Below are 18,593 nucleotides of genomic sequence, written 5' to 3' on the forward strand. Positions count from 1 at the left end.
GGGTCAATTCCCACTGTAGAGGACCATAGAAAAATAAATAATAAAGATTGTACCTCATTCTTAACTCATGATTATTACCCTCTTACCAACAAGCCAAGGACTAAGTTATATAACGCCGAGCCTCAAACCAAGAACAAAATAATAATACTCAACCTTTTGATCTCATACATCGATCAAGTAATCTTTCACAAACTAATAATAATAACTCAATAATGGCGCATGTTCCCAAATAATATAACAAGATCAACTCAATTCATAAGCATCTCAACTCTTAGGAAAATAATAGTAGCACCTAAAAATAATTAACTCACAACCCAAAAATAATAATCTGCATTAATAACCCTAAAACCTCGAGAACAATACTCCCTATAGCAACAACATGAAATCCCTAAAAAATAATAACACAATTAATCATATAATAATACAACACACTAATTACACGTATATAAATCTTGATCATACAAATAAGAAATCATAAATTTACACACAATAATACAATATACAATCAATAAAAACAATAATCTATATCAAACAACTCTAAAGATTAAGACTCGTGTGATTACCTTTCGACGAAATACTATCAAATTAAACTACGATATTCAAAGCAAGGAATAGATTGAGTGACGTCGCAATTCCTCGCCTTCATTGTACAAACATCTCGTGGGGTTTCTTTAATTACAATTTAATAAATAAGCTAATGGAGATTGGTGAATGGAACAAAATTTTTAACAACAATGAATCCCACGCACAAAAATAGGAACCGGCGGCTCCCCTCTATTTATTATTATTATTATTTTTTTTAATAGAGATAAAAAGATTTAAATACAAAGATATCTCAACTAGATAAAAAAAAAAAAAGAATTTATAGTTTTATAAATAATTATCAAATAATAAAATTGATTATAAAATACAACTACAACTTTTATCAAATCGTAAAATAAAAATACGGGTATTACAATCTACCCTCCTTAAAACAAGTTTCATCCTCGAAACTTAAGTAGAAAAATTTAGGGTATTACAGTTGAAAATCAAGGATTGAATACAGGTCTGTTCTGATTAACTGAAATAAATATTTTATGAGAGAAGGAAATTAAGAACTGAATTGAACTCAACTGAGGGACCGTTTGGTTCGCACGGGGTAAATGGAATGGAATGAACAAAGGGATTCAAAGAGAATGGAATGAAAAACCATTCCATATAGCATGTTATTTGTTTTACAAAAAACAAAGGGAATCACCACCAGTCCACCATAGCACCAACACCAACACCACCACACAACCCCCTTTTCCTTCACTTTTCCACTTCTCCAGCTACCCCACTGCCCAGCCACCACCTTGTCAGAATTCCCCGGAGCCCGTCGCACCTCCCCCACCCCTCCCAACACATCTAGGATGGAATAACATTAACCTTCGTATAATAAAATCCAAATCTTCTTCCCATTTTCCTTCAACCCAAAGTGAAATTTACAATATTTAAAAATGAAATTAAAAAAAATAAAGTTTTACTTCGATAAAATACTTTACTGTACAAATAAATAACAATCAAAGAAAGACCCAGTAAAGAAGAAGAAAGAGAAATCTGCCATCATCACTATCTTTGTCTCTGCATTTTCGTCGATGATTCACTTTGCAATTCTGGGCTGCTGTTGTTGCTGTTCGTAGCCCAGATTGATTGTTTTAGATCTGCCTTGGTGGGTGTTTCAATGAAGTAACATTTTTTTCAGATGTTTGTGGGTAACTTGGGGTGTTTATGGAGAAATATAGGGTTTTTGGGTGGTTTTGTGGTGGATCTGGAGGTTTTCAAGATATGGGTGGTGGTTGTGTTGAATTGGGTGAGGTGGTTCACACAGGTGGGTTTTTTGGGTGGGTTTAGGTCGATTTGGTGCAATTGTTTTTGGGGTAGTTTCGGTGAGGTGGTTCACACAGGTGGATTTAGGGTGGTTTCGGTGGGGTGGTTTTCAAGGAGGGTGGGTTTTTTCTGGTGGGTTTAGGGCAATTTGAAAGGCTGGTTATGCCAGTGAAGTTGGGTCGGTTGATGGTGGTGCTTATTGGCGGTCGGCGAGTGGCGGGGGAGGGGCGCCAAGGTGGCTAGTGGTGGCTATGTGGTGGGGGTAGGGTAGAAGGGTGGTGGCTGATGTTGGTGTAATGGTGGCTAGGGAATGGGAATGGAAAAGTTTAGGGGGGTGGGGAGTCAATGTAGAGGGATTTTGGGTGAACTCAAAAATAAAAATGGGTAAAGGGAATGATTGAATGTGATAAATAAACAGCAACAAAGAAAATGGGGCCTGTTTATTTCCTTTTCCTTTAATTATTAACCCCAACCCAACAGTCCTTGAACTTATTAGAGTAGCCTGAATTGAAGAGAAGTGACCCTAGCTTATTAACATTTGAAACTTTAGTACCTTGTTTTTGTATTTACACTATTCTTCTGACTTTCGTAGTCATATTTCACCTCTCTGATCTGCTAATTCAATCTTCAACCTTTGTGCAATCAAATCTAAAATGGAGGGAGAAAAAGATGAGAGAGAAAGATTTAAGCAAGTATATCAACTACTCAAGACGGAATTGCTAAAAGATCCTGCTTTTGAGTATGATCATGTCTCCCGTCAATGGCTTCATCAGGTCATTCTTTTCTTCTAATTCTATTTATCAATATTTAGTCTTTGTCTTCTTCTTAATTAATTAACGCTTTCTCATTCTTCAAACAGATGCTGGATTATAATGTTCCTGGAGGTAGAATTTTTCCATTTTTCAATGGGATTCTGTGTTTTTGTTTTCAGTCGTATTATAATTCCTGATCTCTAATTTTATTTTTTTTTTCTAATGAATTTTTGATTCAGGAAAATTGAATCGGGGGTTGTCCCTGATTAAAAGCTATGAATTATTAAATGACGGGAACCAAATCCCAGAAGATGGCCTTTTCCGTGCTTCTGTTCTTGGCTGGTGCATTCAATGGGTATGCCATTCTTTTTTATTCATCCATTTCTATACGAGTCCGTTCGGTATCACTGTAGAATTGAAAATTAGTCAAACTTATGGAATAGGCATTTGACAGTACTTCAGAGTTCAGAAAACTGAAAACAAAAAAATGACAACGAAACAAGGCACTTAATTGTCACATTTCTGATTTCTTTATTTCAGAGTACCTCTGCTACAAACAATTCGACTTATTTTAAGCTTTAACATCACTAAGCACTTTTTTTCTTCATTATTGTAAAACTTTTGCATTAATATGCTTTGCTTATATGACTTTTGAGTATGTTAAATGTGAATGACATAGTCCTTTTCATGTTTGTATTATTGCAGCTGGTGGGCTGTGTTCTTGTTCTTGATGATATTTTGGATAATTCCCACACCAGGTGTGGCCGTCCTTGTTGGTTTAGATTACCTAAGGTTTTTTTTTGCTGTAATTCAATAGCATTGCTTTTTTTTTTTTTTTTTTAATTTCCTTTTGTTAAGGTAAGTGTTTATGTTTAAAGTTTGTTGGCAGGTTGGCATGATCGCTGTGAACGATGGCATTCTTCTTTGGAATCATATTAACAGGATTCTTAGGACATACTTTAGGGACCAACCTTACTATGCAGATCTCCTTGATTTATTCAGTGAGGTCAATGTCTATTATTGTCTTCATTTTATAAAAATTGTTATATACACCCTGGTGCACTGTGCCCCAACTAATTCCACGGCTAGTTTTTGCTCTTCATTTGATAATTAAATGAATAACAATCATCAAAATGAGAACAACTTTGAAAATACTCATGGGTGCACCGTACACCCAGGTGTATATAACAATCTCTCAAAGATTATGTGTGCAGTGACATAAATTCATGATTAGCGTATATGGACTATGACTAGTCTTTTTCCTTCTTTTTACTGCATCTTCTTTCATAGGTAGAGTTCCAGACAACTTGTGGAGAAATGATTGATCTGCTAAGTACACTCGAGGAGGAGAAAGATTTGTCAAAATTCACTCCAGCATTGTGAGTAAAAATCACTTCAATCTCAATCTTGATAATCTCAAAGTATTTACTGGTGCAATAGTAATTTTCATTTATCAAAGTTGTCCGTTGTTATCTTTTACTGCCAAAGTGCCAATGAAGATTGTTCTGAATCTAGTGAAGTAACCTTTGTGAGCTAAGGAGAGGCACATTACATTCAAAAGTGATGCCAGTAAAGATCCAACCAAGCAGTACCCCCTTTTATAATTAATATCTGTATATCATTGATAGATTAATCTTACAGTGATAGTTCGTGTGAGTCATGGCACTCATGATGCTTCTGGTTGAATCTAATTTTTTTTTTTTTGATGTTATAAATTTTTTCCAGCTTCATGTTCATGTTAATTTTGTTTTCACCATCATGTAAATTTGTTTTAGATTTCCTTGACATGGTAATATCTGCTGCTTGCAGTCAGCGACGTGTCAGCAAGTACAAGACTGCATATGGGACATTTTATCTCCCAGTAAGTATATATATCTGTCCTCACTCTATATATTGTAGATTTATTCCTTGGCATTTGGGCTACGTTCTCCTCGCCTTATTTTAAGGATAATAAGTTGTGGAATAATTAAAGCTACTCTAGTTCAATTTTCATCTAAAATATCCCCTAACAAGTACAAAAGTTTCGGAATAAATATTCAAGTTCAAGAAAAATAAGCTCAAATAAGTAAAAAATCAAGTGAAAAAACATTCTTAGAGTTGGTCATTGTGTTGACTTGGTGTTGCTTGTATTTGCATTCCACTAGCGAATTCTGCAGTGATTTAATGAATAATGAGTTTGATTCATGTGCAATTGTATCATATGAATATCTTTTGCTCTTCATTTCCATTATTACCCTAATTAGGCTTCTGATTGCACGTTGCACTGATTAAGAAGCATGAATTTTTGTTTTGCTTGCCTGATGAGCTGCTTGGAAGCAGTTGAATGCTGCCTAATGTACCTATTGCAAACCTTGATTAAATTTTGGAATCTTTATGTCATTATTGGGAATTATTATAATCCTTCTTGGAAATCCATGTGTACTTGTGCAGCTGAGTCTTCTTGTTTCTTCTTGAATATTTTCTTCAGCAAATGCAGGACCAGAACCACCTGTTGTTTTATTTTTGTATCGATGTTGCTTTAGTGACCTAGATGACCTATAATTTTGTTCAAAATTTCTCACTGCACCCATTCTTACCAACTCTATTCTAGATGATGGAAGAATACATGGATTTTGGTAATAATTACTCATCTCTTTGTTTCTGGTAATATTCTTGGTGTTAATTTTTTTTTTCCATGCTACCATCTTTGGATTCATATTGGGGCACCCTTCTCAATATAATCTTAGTCGTTTGAAATTTATGCATATTGTTGCTCTTATATGACCATGCTACTAATCTTGGTTTTCAACTGCGGATAATATGAATTTGGTAACCTTAGCCGTATGCATGAACTATAATCTGCATTTCCAACAATGGTATCAGCTTGGGAATTTATGAAAAAATCATGCAACGCTTGGTGCTATAAATACTTTAGTAAATATATTCTTAGCTTCTCATCCATAGTATTTCTGGACGCATTTGCACTTTCCTGTTTGTATTATACACACATTGATACTTGACAACATTTTACTTTGTGATTCCTGTGTAGTTTGCATGTGCTTTGCTCATGTTAGGTGAGAAGCTGGATGATTACAATGACGTGAAAGACATCCTTCTTGAGATGGGCATCTACTTCCAAGTTCAGGTATCCATATGTGCGAAGCTAGAAGTTAATAAAGATCTTTATTTAGGAATTTGCTGTTCATCGTGATCCTTCTTTTTTGTTGCTTGGGCTAAATTAACCATTGTCAATAAATAACTCTCCTTCAGGACTTTACCTTAGCTCCCCATTCACAATTTGCTGAAAGTTTATAAAGAAAGGATTCAGGCATATTATATATGATCCATAGGTTTTGAATGGCAAGAGTTGTTTGTATGATGCATTCTTTGCTTGGTACTGACATTGAGCTCCTTAACTAAATGAGTAACTTGGAACATTTGATAGGGACTTAGTTTGCAAAGGGAATGATTTTTTTCTTCTTTCTTCCGTGATTTGGCAGGATGATTATTTAGACTGCTTTGGTGATCCTGAAATGATTGGCAAGGTGAGTTTGTATGTAAAGTGATAATTATTCCGTGGCTACCAGGGAACTTGTATGATTTGATTCTTATTGCATCAGATTGGATCAGACATTGAAGAATTCAAGTGTTCTTGGTTGGTTGTGAAGGCTTTAGAAGTTTGCAATGAGGAGCAGAAGAAATTGTTATATGTAATTACACTGTTTCTTTATAAAGTTCTTACAAATGTTTATGCAAATAGTGCTAAAAATAATGCAAACACATCTTGGCTTGATAATGATCAAGGTCTCGTTTTACAGGAGAACTATGGGAAAGCAGACCCAGTGAATGTCAATGCTGTGAAGTCCCTCTATAAAGATATCAATCTTCAGGTATTGAATGATAATATAGGATAGCATGCACGGTCATTGTTTAATCTTTTCCTATCATCTAACTATGTGTGGTATGAATTGTATTATGGTAGGGCATCTTTGCTGAATACGAGATTGATATATATGAGAAGCTAACGGCCAGCATTGAAGCTCTACCAAGCAAAAGCGTGCAAGCAGTGCTGAAGTCTTACTTGGGTAAAATTTTCAAGAGGCAGAAATAGGCAGATGCTGAATTTTGAATATTCAGTCATCTTGGCTCTTTTAAGTCTCCAGTCCTGCTTTCAGTTGCAGTTCTGTTAGTGACAGGGAGGAGATGGTAGTCTTGATTGACCGGTCATGCCCTTGCATACCCCTGCCAGAAGCTGCATGATGTGATCAATCACGCTGCAAAACTGGAATTAATCTTCATAAGGGGTACATGTTTTGACTATTGTGATAATTGACTTGATCAACTAAGACAACAAATGAAAACGAACAAACATGAGTAAATTAAGGAAGGCGATTAGTCTGATTAAAATTTACTCAAATGGTTCAGTCATGTGAGCCACTTCCATAGGCAAGGGAATTCAGTCTTTCCCTTGGCATTTCTAATGAAGAGGGTGATAAAGAAGAGCGTAACTGTATCTTATAGAACTCTCCTTATCTGAATCTTTTTGAATTCACTCAATACACTTCTATCTTTTTGTTTTTTTATATTTAAGAAGGAAAGGAAACATCCATGAGTCTTGTGAAAAAATCCAACACCATAATAGTCTTGTGAAAAAACCCAACACCATAATCAGAGTCATTTGTGAAAAGACCTTACACTTATTTTATACGAAGTGTATGTTTAAAATTAGGAGTGAGGAAGGATATGAAGTGCATGGATTTACGTGAGGATGAAGTTTTGGATCGTAAGGGATGGAGGAGAAAGATTTATGTTGATGACTACACGGAATAATCAAATTTGGTTCATGTTAGCCGACCCCACTTTTGGGATTAAGGCTTTGATTGATTGATTGATTGATTGATTGTATGTTTAAAATTAGTTGACATATTTTGACTCACGACACTACACACAGATTCTACTTTGACTAGTTTTGTGATTTGTTGATTAGAAAAAACATAATCATACGCAATCTTATTTAAATTTTCTTTATGTGTATTTTCAATATATTGAATTTTTTTTCCATAACTTTCACCTATTGATAATTAGAGTCATTTATATTGAATGCTTAAATCTGTACATTAACAAATGTAATAGAGTTAAGGTATCAACTATTTTGGAATGGATAAAGTATGAAACTATCTCCTAAATTTTGGCATTTTAAGAAAGCAATAAGAAGCCAAACATTTTTGGTATTCTTTCTTGACAAATTGCTATGGTGTGGGCATAATTGGTTATCCTCTTAGATAAACTTTTTAATATATGTTAAATGGATGAGTGGATGGTTACCGGGTAAAGTAGAGCATCATCCACATCTAATCAATCCGCTTCAGCTGCTTTTCATCAATTTAATTCGGATTTTCGTTCATTTATTTAAAATGGGTGCATTGGGTTAGCGGATATCCATTTAATATTGTCATTCTTATTCCCAACTTAGCCCCCAAGCACAAGTGCACAACCAAATGCTTGTGATAGTGATACATTTGTTTTATTGGAAATAAAAGAAATACACCCTCTGTTTCATTTTATTTAATTTATTACGTTTTGAAATTTATGATCTCTAATGCACATTTTTTACCATGCATTTATTCAATAAAATATGAGTAAATTCCTAAAAAATTGATACTATATCTAAAGTTGAATCTTACAAAATATAGTTTTGATTAAGGTTGAGCAAACTTTATGAGTACATTTGGGAACCAAAATTGCTTAGGTATGCGTGTTCCAGAATTGGAATTTTTGGAATTTGAATCTCTTTGGTACCTAGTTACCTGACATATCATTAAATATAAATTAACAAAGTAATCTCCAATAACACTGACCGATGAACCCCTATAATAATGATAGAGTAATACTTATAGCGTTGATAAAGTTATTTAGGGTAAAAATACCCTAGACACGTGGCTCCCAGCTAGGGACACTCACCTGACACGTGTTAGCCTCAGATATCAGCTAGAATTGCGGCCTTCAAGGCCCAATTCCCGATAAAGCCGCAAAACGGTGCAGCCCATTAGGTCAGAATGACCTAATGAACACGTATTCCCATGACCCTATAAATAGGGAGATTTCCCTTATTTTGAGGACACATTCATTTTTTACATTACCCTACATTCTCTCACATTAGAGAAAATCCCTGATCTCGGAATCCGAGAAGATCTCACCTTTACTTTTTAGCACTATTTATATTCTCCGAACACGTTCTAACTTGATCGTCGGAGGCGGAGCTCCAACAACCCGGAGTCTTCGTTGTTTTGCAGATACAGGCTGCACCGGACCAGTCTTTGAGCTGTTACTCTCCCGAGGGACTAAAAAAACCCAAAACAAAAGTAACATCTGTAATTTGACCATATAACCCTTATAAAACTATCGAAGTAACCTGTATAATTGATGGCCACATATTAGAATTTGTGAAAGCTTAATGCGTTTAAGTATTTAAAAAAAACTTTAAATAAAAAAATTGTATCATTTTTCAACAATTATATACAAGTACAAATTTGGATATCCAAATTGGAACTAGTACTATGCAGTTCCAAAATTTTAGTAATCGATTATACTGGTTCCAATTTTGGTTTTGAATTATAGGTTTCTATTAGGGGTGTCTATTCGATTTTCGCTTTGAATTTAAGTCAAATCCAATTTAATTTGAAATAAAATTTAGTTTTTAATTTTTGAATCCAATCCGATCCAAATTTGTAATCTAATCCAATTCAATCCAATACGATCCAAATTTCTAATCCAATCACGTGTGCCCTTGAAATGAATATGGACTATGGGCTTGTTCTATCCAACTTATTTTCAGTTCGGTTCTTAATTTCCTTCTCTCATAAAATATTCAGTTCAATTCAGTTAAGCTCTAATCAGTTTAGTTCAGTTCAGTAAATCAGTATGGTTATAAACTCTAAATAAAGTTAATATGGTTATGAACTTAAAATGATGAGGAAAATTTGACAATTACCACATACAATTGTTGCTGTTTTAGCAATTACCATCTACAATTTTTTTAATTTTTTTTAATTTTTTTGAATTTTACCACCAACTATTTTTCAAAATATCAAAACTTCCCACCTACTTGGCTCTCAACTCAAATGTGATGTCATGTGGGGCTCACTTACTACCTTTTTCCTCCCTTTCTTTCTTTCTCACTCGATTTCTCATTTCCATGTATTGTGTTCCTCCAAAATTGGGGAAACACTTCAATTTCGTGAAATAATTAACATGAATATATAATTTAATTTAAAGTTTTTCCTCGATTTTGAGAGGAGTACAATATAGGGGAATGAGAAACCGAGTGAGAAAGGGAAAAAGTGAGGGAAAAAGGGTGGGAAGGTAGTTAGTGGACCCCACATAACATCACATTTGAGTTGAGAGCTTAATAGGTGGGAAGTTTTGACATTTTAAAATATAGTTGGTGGTAAAATTCAAAAAAATAAACTGTACGTGGTAATTGTAAAAAAATCCAAATGAGATGTGAAAAAAGGAGAAAAAAAAAAGCGTTAAAAGGAAAAGAGGAAAGAAAAGAATGATTGAATGAAGTCAAGAAAAGGGTTGTCGTTGTCCTGTCTGCGCGGGGCTTAAAGGTTGAACAAAAAAGAAAATGAAGACGATGCTTGTTTTTTATTCATGAAAAGTCTGCGCCCTTTCCTTTTTCTCTCATGTCCTTCTTCTTCTTTCTACTTCTACGTAACTTCCCTTTCTCTCTCTGACTTCTTCCTCCATTCCCATTTTCATTTTCAATCTTTAATTTAGGGTTCTTTTTCATCTTTTTGCCTTTCAATTGATCCCCATTTTCATCCTTCATTCTTGTTATTGTTGTTGTTGTTTTGATTTGTAAATTGTATATCAATCAATTGTTATTCCTCCATTTTCTTACCTTCAAAGTTGGATTTTTTTTTTAATTTTTTATTTTTATCATGTCCAACTGTTTCTCGTTTATTCAGTTTCTGGAAAAATCATAATCAATCTTGTGCATATTTTATTATTATTAATTATCGGGGTTTCTTTTTTGTACCCATAAATATAGTATATTCTTCTTCCTTCTCATTCTAACATTCTATATATATATTTTTTTTGGAAAAGAAATCTTTTGGATATAGCTTCAGATAAATTAATCAAAAAAGAAAAGAAAAAAAAAAATGAAGTTGGTAGTGAAAGTGATAGAAGCAAGAAATATACCAGCAATGGATCTGAATGGTTACAGTGATCCATATGTTAGAATAAATTTGGGAAAGCAAAGGTTCAGAACAAAGGTTGTAAAGAAATGCTTGAATCCTTACTGGGGTGATGAATTCAGCTTTCGTGTTGATGACTTGAGTGATGAATTGGTCATTTCTGTTTTAGATGAAGATAAATATTTCAATGATGATTTCGTTGGTTTTGTTAAATTTCCTGTTTCTAAGGTTTTTGATTCTCCTGATAAATCTCTTCCTACTGCTTGGTACCCTTTACTTCCTAAGAGTAAGAAGTCTAAACCCAAGGACTGTGGTACTCTCTCTATCTCTCCCTTGCTTTCTTTTTCGCTTTCCTTTTCGTTTTCGTTTCTATATCCGATAGCTGTTATTGCTGTTGCTAGTGTACATGTTGTATTAGTTATGATCATTTGTTAGAGTATTTTCCTGCCTTCTTAGGAGTACAAGTGTACAACTGTAAGGAGTTATGAATGGATGAATGAACTTGATTGGTCTGTTTATGTTCGCGAATTATATGCCTTTAAGGAATGAATGAAATAAGTCTAACAACTTTATACTATAAACGGAATGATAATAATTTAGATATGCTTGCATTTGCTATCCTTAAATGATTGCGATATGCTCATCATTTACTTGGGGTATTATTTTTGTGTTTAGGTGAAATCTGTCTGCACATATGTCTGTCTCAAAACTCTTCTTATGTGGACTTATCCAACATCACTGCTGCCCCGTCCCAAAGAAATGACAATGTTGATTCTGAATCTTTCAGTACTGCCTCACGTTCATCTTCTCCTTCAAGATTGGAAGCTGCTTCTTCTGCTAACAAAAATGATGAATGTCTGACTAATAAGTTTGAGCCATCTGAAATTTCTAAGCCTCACGTCAGTGACGGCAGGTCTGATGACCTTGTTTCTCCGGCCTCTTTTGATGATCTAATGAAAACTATGGAGGGGAAGGACCAGGGAATTGAACTTCCGACCAACTTACCAGGAGGGGTACTTTTAGATCAGCTCTATTTAGCCACCTCTTCTGACCTCAAGGCTCTACTTTTTTCACCAGATTCAAAGTTTCCTGTTGCTCTTGCAGAATTCCAAGGGAAGACAGAAATACATTTTGGGCCGTGGGAATTTGAAAATGAAAATTTGGTAAGACTCAACACCTACCTCACGGCGCCATCAAAAATTTCTAAGTCTCTTAAGGCTTTTGAGACTCAAACTTATAAACTAGCCAATGGCAAGTCTTTTGCAATTTTGGTCAGCGTTAGCACTCCTGATGTCATATACGGGAGTACCTTTAGAGTAGAGATGCTCTATTGCATCACACCTGGGCCTGAGCTGCCATCTGGAGAACAATCCTCACGGTTACTCGCCTCATGGGGAATGAATTTTGTTCAGAGCACTATGATGAAGGGAATGATTGAAAATGGAGCCCGGCCAGCAGTGAAGGAGAGTTTCGAACAGTTTTCAACTCTTTTGTCTCAACATGTCAACCTTGTTGATCTCAAGGGTACTGGCTCCCAGAAGGATCAGGTTCTGGCGTCATTGCAAGCAGAACCACAGTCAGATTGGAAGTTGGCAGTTCAATACTTTGCTAATTTTACCGTGGTGTCTACCATTATCATTGGAACTTATGTTCTTTTTCACATTTGCCTAACAGCACCAAGCACCATTCAGGGTCTTGAATTTGTTGGACTGGACTTGCCTGATTCTATTGGTGAAGTTATTGTATGTGGTGTCCTGGTCCTTCAAGTTAAGCGAATGTTTGAGCTGGTAGCGCGCTTCATACAGGCCAGATCACAAAAGGGTAATGCTGTTGAGCATATTTTTTTTTTTTTTTTTTTTAATTGGGAATGATCTGACAATTACATTACCTGTAATGTTTTGAGAATTGAATGTGAAGTTCTAAACATACTTATTTTCACATTGCCTCATTTAAGCCTTTTCTGTTCTCATCTAATCTTTAAAGCAAACATACGTTACTGAGCTAGCTTGTTAACCTTCTCTCTTCATGTATTACCATGAACATGGGGAGAACCTAAGAAGTTGATAGCAATGGTTTGCTTTTGTAGGTTTTTTTTTTTTGGGTGCTTCTAAGGTTGACCCAAGCTTGTTCCATTTTAATGTATGCATCTTTAAATACAGGCCTTTTTCTATTTACCATCTGCATTTTTCTTTCTTGTTGTAGGTAGCGACCATGGAATTAAAGCACAAGGAGATGGATGGCTACTTACTGTTGCACTAATCGAGGGGAGCAACCTAGCAGCTGTTGATTCGAGTGGTTTCTCTGACCCATATGTAGTTTTTACTTGCAATGGGAGAATTAGAACAAGCTCAATCAAATTCCAGAAGCTAGATCCTCAATGGAATGGTTAAGTTGTTTCCTTATCAGTTTCTTATGCCTGCATGTGTGAATATCTGGTCATGGATCTGATTGGATAGGTTTCCTTGATGTCTTGTGCTAAATTGCAGAAATATTTGAATTTGACGCAATGGATGAGCCACCATCAGTTTTAGAAGTTGAGGTTTTTGATTTTGATGGACCTTTCGATGAAGCAACTTCTTTAGGACATGCTGAAATAAACTTTCTTAAGGCTAATGTATCAGAGCTAGCAGATATATGGGTTCCTCTTCAAGGAAAGTTAGCACAGGCATGGCAGTCTAAACTGCGATTGAGAATATTTGTGGATGACACAAGAGGTGGTAATGCTATCAGAGAATACCTTGAAAAAATGGAAAAGGAGGTTGGGAAGAAGGTAATAATTCGTATTAGATTTATGGTATTTGAACTTATTGTAGTTTCATTATCATTGCTAATATGCTTTTCAACTACTTTTTGCTTAAATTTGCAGATAAGTCGGCGATCACCTCAGACAAATTCAGCATTCCAGAAGCTGTTCTGCCTTCCACCAGAGGAATTTCTTATTAATGACTTTACTTGCCATCTGAAGCGCAAGATGCCACTGCAGGTGACATTTCATAAATAGAAGATGCAGTAACTTTTAGAGTGCACAACTCTTAGGTTGAACATTTTAGTTATTACCTGTTGTGCTTTTTCCTCCTCCTACCCTCCTTTTCTATGTCATCTATCTAAGTTCTTTCAATTGAACAAAAATAATATGCAGTAAAAGTTGTCAGCCAAGCTCTTGTTGTTAAGTACTACCTCATTAACTTGCACTTGCTCTTTCAGGGACGTCTTTTTCTATCACCGCGAATAATAGGATTCAATGCTAGCTTATTTGGACATAAAACGAATTTCTTCTTTCTCTGGGAGGACGTAGAGGACATACAAGTTGCTTCTCCTAATCTCTCTTCAATGGGGAGTCCAATCGTTGTTATAACTCTTCGTAAGGGAAGAGGCTTAGATGCAAAGCATGGAGCAAAGACACAGGATGCGGAAGGGAGGCTGAAATATTATTTCCATTCATTTGTGTCTTTCACCATGGCACACAGGTAAATGTTGTTCTGTTTTTTCTGTTGCTGAAAGCTGTTCATTGCTATTTTACTATTGGAGAAGAAACTGATAATAATCGCAGTTTCCCTCGTCATATTTTTATCTGTATTATATGAGTGAAGCATTTTCCGGTTAGTTCTTGGGTTACTTTCTCTATCCCAATTGAGCTGTCAAATTATGGAAATATAAAGAAACATTAGTGAGTCAGAAGTCTTCATGCTAATAGTGTATACTTTTGAAAACTAGTGTATCTCCGGTGGGACAAGCATCATGATATGTTTGACAACTGTAGTGAGATGTACTACCTTCATTTTTTTTGTTGACACGTTTTGACTTTTGGCTTTATTCATAAACTACTTTGACTAGCTTTTGTGATTTATAAATACGATAAAACATAGTAATGTGGGATATTGTTAGAATTGCCTCATTTCAGTCATTTTCATAATTTCAACTTTCTGTAATTTTTATTTGTTAAAAGTAGAAATATAAGTTCTTGAGCTTGTGCGTTGGGAAATTTGATAAAAAAAAACGTGTCAACTTAAAAATAACGGTGGAAGTATGAAGTATCTTAATTACCTTTTCTCCGCAAGGAGCTCTTACTTTCTATGCCTGTCCTTAGCTGTCCGCTAAGTTTGCATCATGTAATTTTGATGAGTAGCTATAAAGTTGGTTGGAAAATTAATACTTGAAGCTCAGCATGCAATTTGTTGGCAATATAATGTGCAGAACAATTATGGCCCTTTGGAAGGCAAGATCATTGAGTCCTGAACAGAAGGTGAAGATTGTTGAGGAAGACACTGAAACTACCAGTCTCCAGACAGAAGAGAGTGGAACCTTTGTAGGTGATGAGGATATTAGCATGACCGAGGTTTATTCTTCTGCTCTCTCTGTTCCGGTGAGCTCTCTCTCTCGCTCGTCTTTTAGATAAATTTTTGTTGGTAGTATGAAATACGTAATTCACCATTGTATTGACTTACAATTACTGTGTAGATGAACTTCTTGATGGAGTTATTTAGTGGTGGCGATGTTGACAAAAGAGTCATGGAAAGAACTGGATGCCTTAATTATTCTTGTTCTCCTTGGGAACTAGATAAGGATGTGTATGAACGGCAAGTGTGCTACAACTTTGACAAGCGCATATCCAGCTACAAAGGAGAAGTGACCAGCATGCAACAAAAATCCCCTCTTCCTGATAAAAATGGCTGGCTTGTTGAAGAAATTTTGACACTTCATGGGATTCCGCTTGGTGACTGTTTTAATGTATGTGATTTGATTTGGTAGCCATTATTTTGTATTGGCTGAGTGCTGTCTCTGAGCACATCCTATATTTTCTTTTGAATGCGGGTTAATTATACCTTCTATGTATACTTGCATTTGTTTGTTTGCAGCTCCACCTCAGATACCAGATTGAGGATAGAGCAAAAGGCTGTTATGTGAAAGTATCATTTGGAATTGCTTGGCTGAAAAGAAATAAACACCAAAAAAGGATCTCTAAGAACATTCTTTCAAATCTGGTAGATCGCCTGAAAGTGATGTTTGCTACTGTCGAGAAAGAATATGTGAATGGAAGATAGAAGCTCCAATATTGGAGTATTGCTTTTCTTACCCATGGAAGTCTCTTTTTTGAGTACAGAGTAAAAAAACTAACAGAAGCAACCGTGTCTAGATAGAAACAAGGTTACACTGAATGCATGTTGCCTGAAATCAGACTAATTACATCAGCATACAGCCATCATGATGCAGAGATTCTTGTAAAATTGCAGCTTTGACGATTTTTTTGGTGCTCCCCAGTTTTTTTTTATTTGTTTCTTTGACACTAAATTGTAAAGGGTAAATTAAATCATTTTTTTTCCCACTCCCGAATTTTAGAGAAAAATGTCCAAAAATAAAGATCAAATGTTCAAAATCTTGGACTTGGTGTTTTTTTGATGATTTTTCAAATCAGTTCTGCCAGTGTCGAACTCACTTCTGTTCCTTCAATGTCAAGGCATTAGTCCTTTTAAAAGTAGGTTTAGATTGGACTCTGGTATTCAATAGTGAAGGGCACGTCTGGAAATTTAATGGCCTTGGCTGAATTTTTTGTGTGGTGATATTTTACTCTTTCATGCTACTGTATCTCAATTTTTTGTTTGTTTTTGTTTTTTGGTCGTTTATTTATACTCCATCACAGCTGCCCAGTTATGTTTCAGGCCTTCAAAGGGATTTAAAAAAAAAAAAAAAGAGAGAGAGAGAGACTAACAGTTGACTAAAATTGACCCCACAGTGCCATAAAAGTATTGCTACTGTGGATTTGTCAGGCTGCTGATGAGATGGAATTGCATGCTTTGCAAGAATGGTATGGTTGAGGACTCAGGTGTTTGTGTGTGTGTGTGTTGGGGGGGGGGGGGGGGGGGAGGTGTTGCATTCTGTAGGTTTTTTATCCTGTGGTTGTCTGTTTTGAGTGCTGTAATGGTCTGAACTCTGATGTGCTGTTGATATATGGTTCTCTGTTCGGCTGCTTGAGAGTTGGGATGCAAAACTTGTGAACCTCAGAATGCCTTGGAATATGTTGATCAGCTTGCTTCAGAGATTACCGGGGAAGGGGAGTGGTGCAAGTCAGGCTGTTGGGGCTGCTGTGCTTAAGGTCATCATGGATATGGGCTGTTTTGAGGGGCTGAGAACAGCTCTCTGACCGTAGGTAGGGGAAGATGCTAGATGCAAAAGTACACTTTGCGTATCGTAAGGTTGCTTGTTGAAAGTAATTGGCATTTGCTTGATCACTGCAATTTCATTGCAAGAAAAGGGTTGTAGTAGCTTCTTCTACTGCGTTGGGTGGTACTTATTAGAAAATTTTTAAAATTACCATCTAAAAATGTATCCATTTTCAAAATAACAACCCATTATTTATTTATTTTTTTTAAATTACCACCCTTAAATTAAATAATTACTCAGATTACCACCTTTTTCAAAATTTCGGTAGGTTTTCCGTCTGTAGGCCCCACTTAACGGCTACTAACCGCTATTTTGACCCTTTTGACTGATTTCCCCCCTGATTTTTCTCTTTAAAATAGCTCTCCCAACTTCAATGCGTATTTCCTTCACCAAATTTCATTATAATTGTGAGGTAAATAGGTAGAATTGGGGGTTTTATGAAATTAGGGTTCATGCTTCAATTGAATTGGGGGTTTTCTTAAATTACTATTTTAATTGAATTGAGGGTTTTCTGAAATTAGGGTTCCTACTTTAATTAAATTAGGGTTGTTATGAAATTAGGGTTCCTTCCTCTTTCCCCTTTGCTTGAAGTGTTTCCGTTGAGTGCAGCTCCTTTCTCTGCCTCCCATGATAGTTTCAGGTAAGGAGGAGGAGAGAGAAAGTGACTCCTTTGCAATTAATTACCCAACAGTTACTCCTTTGCAAAACAAACAAAAAATTAGGGTTTTAGTTTACTAATTTAAAGAGTTGTTGAGAATTTATGAAGAAAGAGGTAGAAGATAGTGGATTGTTCATAAAATTAATCCATCGGAAATAAGGTAGGTGGGGTCCACAGTAGAGAAATCCATCGGAATTTTGAAATGGGTGGTAATATGAGTGATTATTTAATTTACGGGATAATAATTTTTAAAAAAAATAATTAAACGAGTGATTATTTTGAAAATGGATACATTTTTAGGTGGTAATTTTAAAATTTTCGTACTAATTACTGCCATTTAGCATTTGCTGATAATTGTTTAATGGAGTTACATCTATAGAGATGATAATAGTGTAGCTCATGAGCTGGCTCATCTCTTGCTATTGGAGCTAAGAGGGGTTGGTTAATTTACTTATATATGTTAGTTTTTGTCCATTTAATGGAAGTTTATCAATATGGATTAAATCCGAAAATCTACCCAATATAACAATAACTTAAAGTGCTACTCTCTTCGTCCTTTATGGCCAAATTTAAAGTATCTAACATGATAATCCCATTTGCTTTTTTCAAGTACCATTAATATGAATTTTACATTAAAATTTTGTCCAATTTACAATAATATTTGTGTAAATTAAACTTTTTCATGTAAATTTTGTTTTTTCATGTACTTTTTATTTTTTTCTCTCTCTACTTTTTTGCATACTCAATGTATATTTACCTTTCCAATGTACTTTACTACTTATTTATGTTTATTAATTCCTGTGAAAATTATCCATAAGGGACAGAGAAAGTACACATTAGTTTTGGTTCGAAACTCAACTTACTAGTATAAAACCTATATTATCCCCCCCCCCTCCCCCCAAAAAAGATAAGATAAAAAAAAAAAAAAAAAAAAAAAAAAAAAAAAAAAAAACCACACATAAACTAGAGAGAATGGGGTAAGTCTTGTATGTG

At 35.2% G+C, this 18,593-nt stretch overlaps 2 protein-coding genes across 2 annotated transcripts; both read left to right on the forward strand.

The window, feature by feature from the left end:
* The first annotated feature begins 1,947 nt into the window (after window positions 1–1,947).
* LOC145577605 (farnesyl pyrophosphate synthase 1-like) lies at window positions 1,948–7,162 on the forward strand. Its single transcript, XM_081635097.1, has 12 exons — window positions 1,948–2,621; window positions 2,708–2,732; window positions 2,840–2,955; window positions 3,306–3,392; window positions 3,490–3,606; window positions 3,891–3,979; window positions 4,410–4,461; window positions 5,629–5,724; window positions 6,080–6,124; window positions 6,200–6,289; window positions 6,398–6,469; window positions 6,562–7,162. The coding sequence occupies exons 1-12, from the start codon at window positions 2,502–2,504 to the stop codon at window positions 6,688–6,690; spliced, it is 1,038 nt and encodes a 345-aa protein (XP_081491223.1). The 5' UTR covers window positions 1,948–2,501; the 3' UTR covers window positions 6,691–7,162.
* A 3,028-nt stretch (window positions 7,163–10,190) lies between these two features.
* Window positions 10,191–16,326, forward strand: LOC145577606 (C2 and GRAM domain-containing protein At1g03370-like). Its single transcript, XM_081635098.1, has 9 exons — window positions 10,191–11,096; window positions 11,459–12,604; window positions 12,986–13,168; window positions 13,270–13,553; window positions 13,650–13,766; window positions 13,988–14,250; window positions 14,978–15,146; window positions 15,242–15,511; window positions 15,640–16,326. The coding sequence occupies exons 1-9, from the start codon at window positions 10,748–10,750 to the stop codon at window positions 15,823–15,825; spliced, it is 2,967 nt and encodes a 988-aa protein (XP_081491224.1). The 5' UTR covers window positions 10,191–10,747; the 3' UTR covers window positions 15,826–16,326.
* The last annotated feature ends 2,267 nt before the right edge of the window (window positions 16,327–18,593 follow it).

Source organism: Chenopodium album, chromosome 14, assembly GCF_948465745.1.
Source record: "Chenopodium album chromosome 14, dcCheAlbu1.1, whole genome shotgun sequence".
NCBI classification, from domain to species: domain Eukaryota; kingdom Viridiplantae; phylum Streptophyta; class Magnoliopsida; order Caryophyllales; family Amaranthaceae; genus Chenopodium; species Chenopodium album.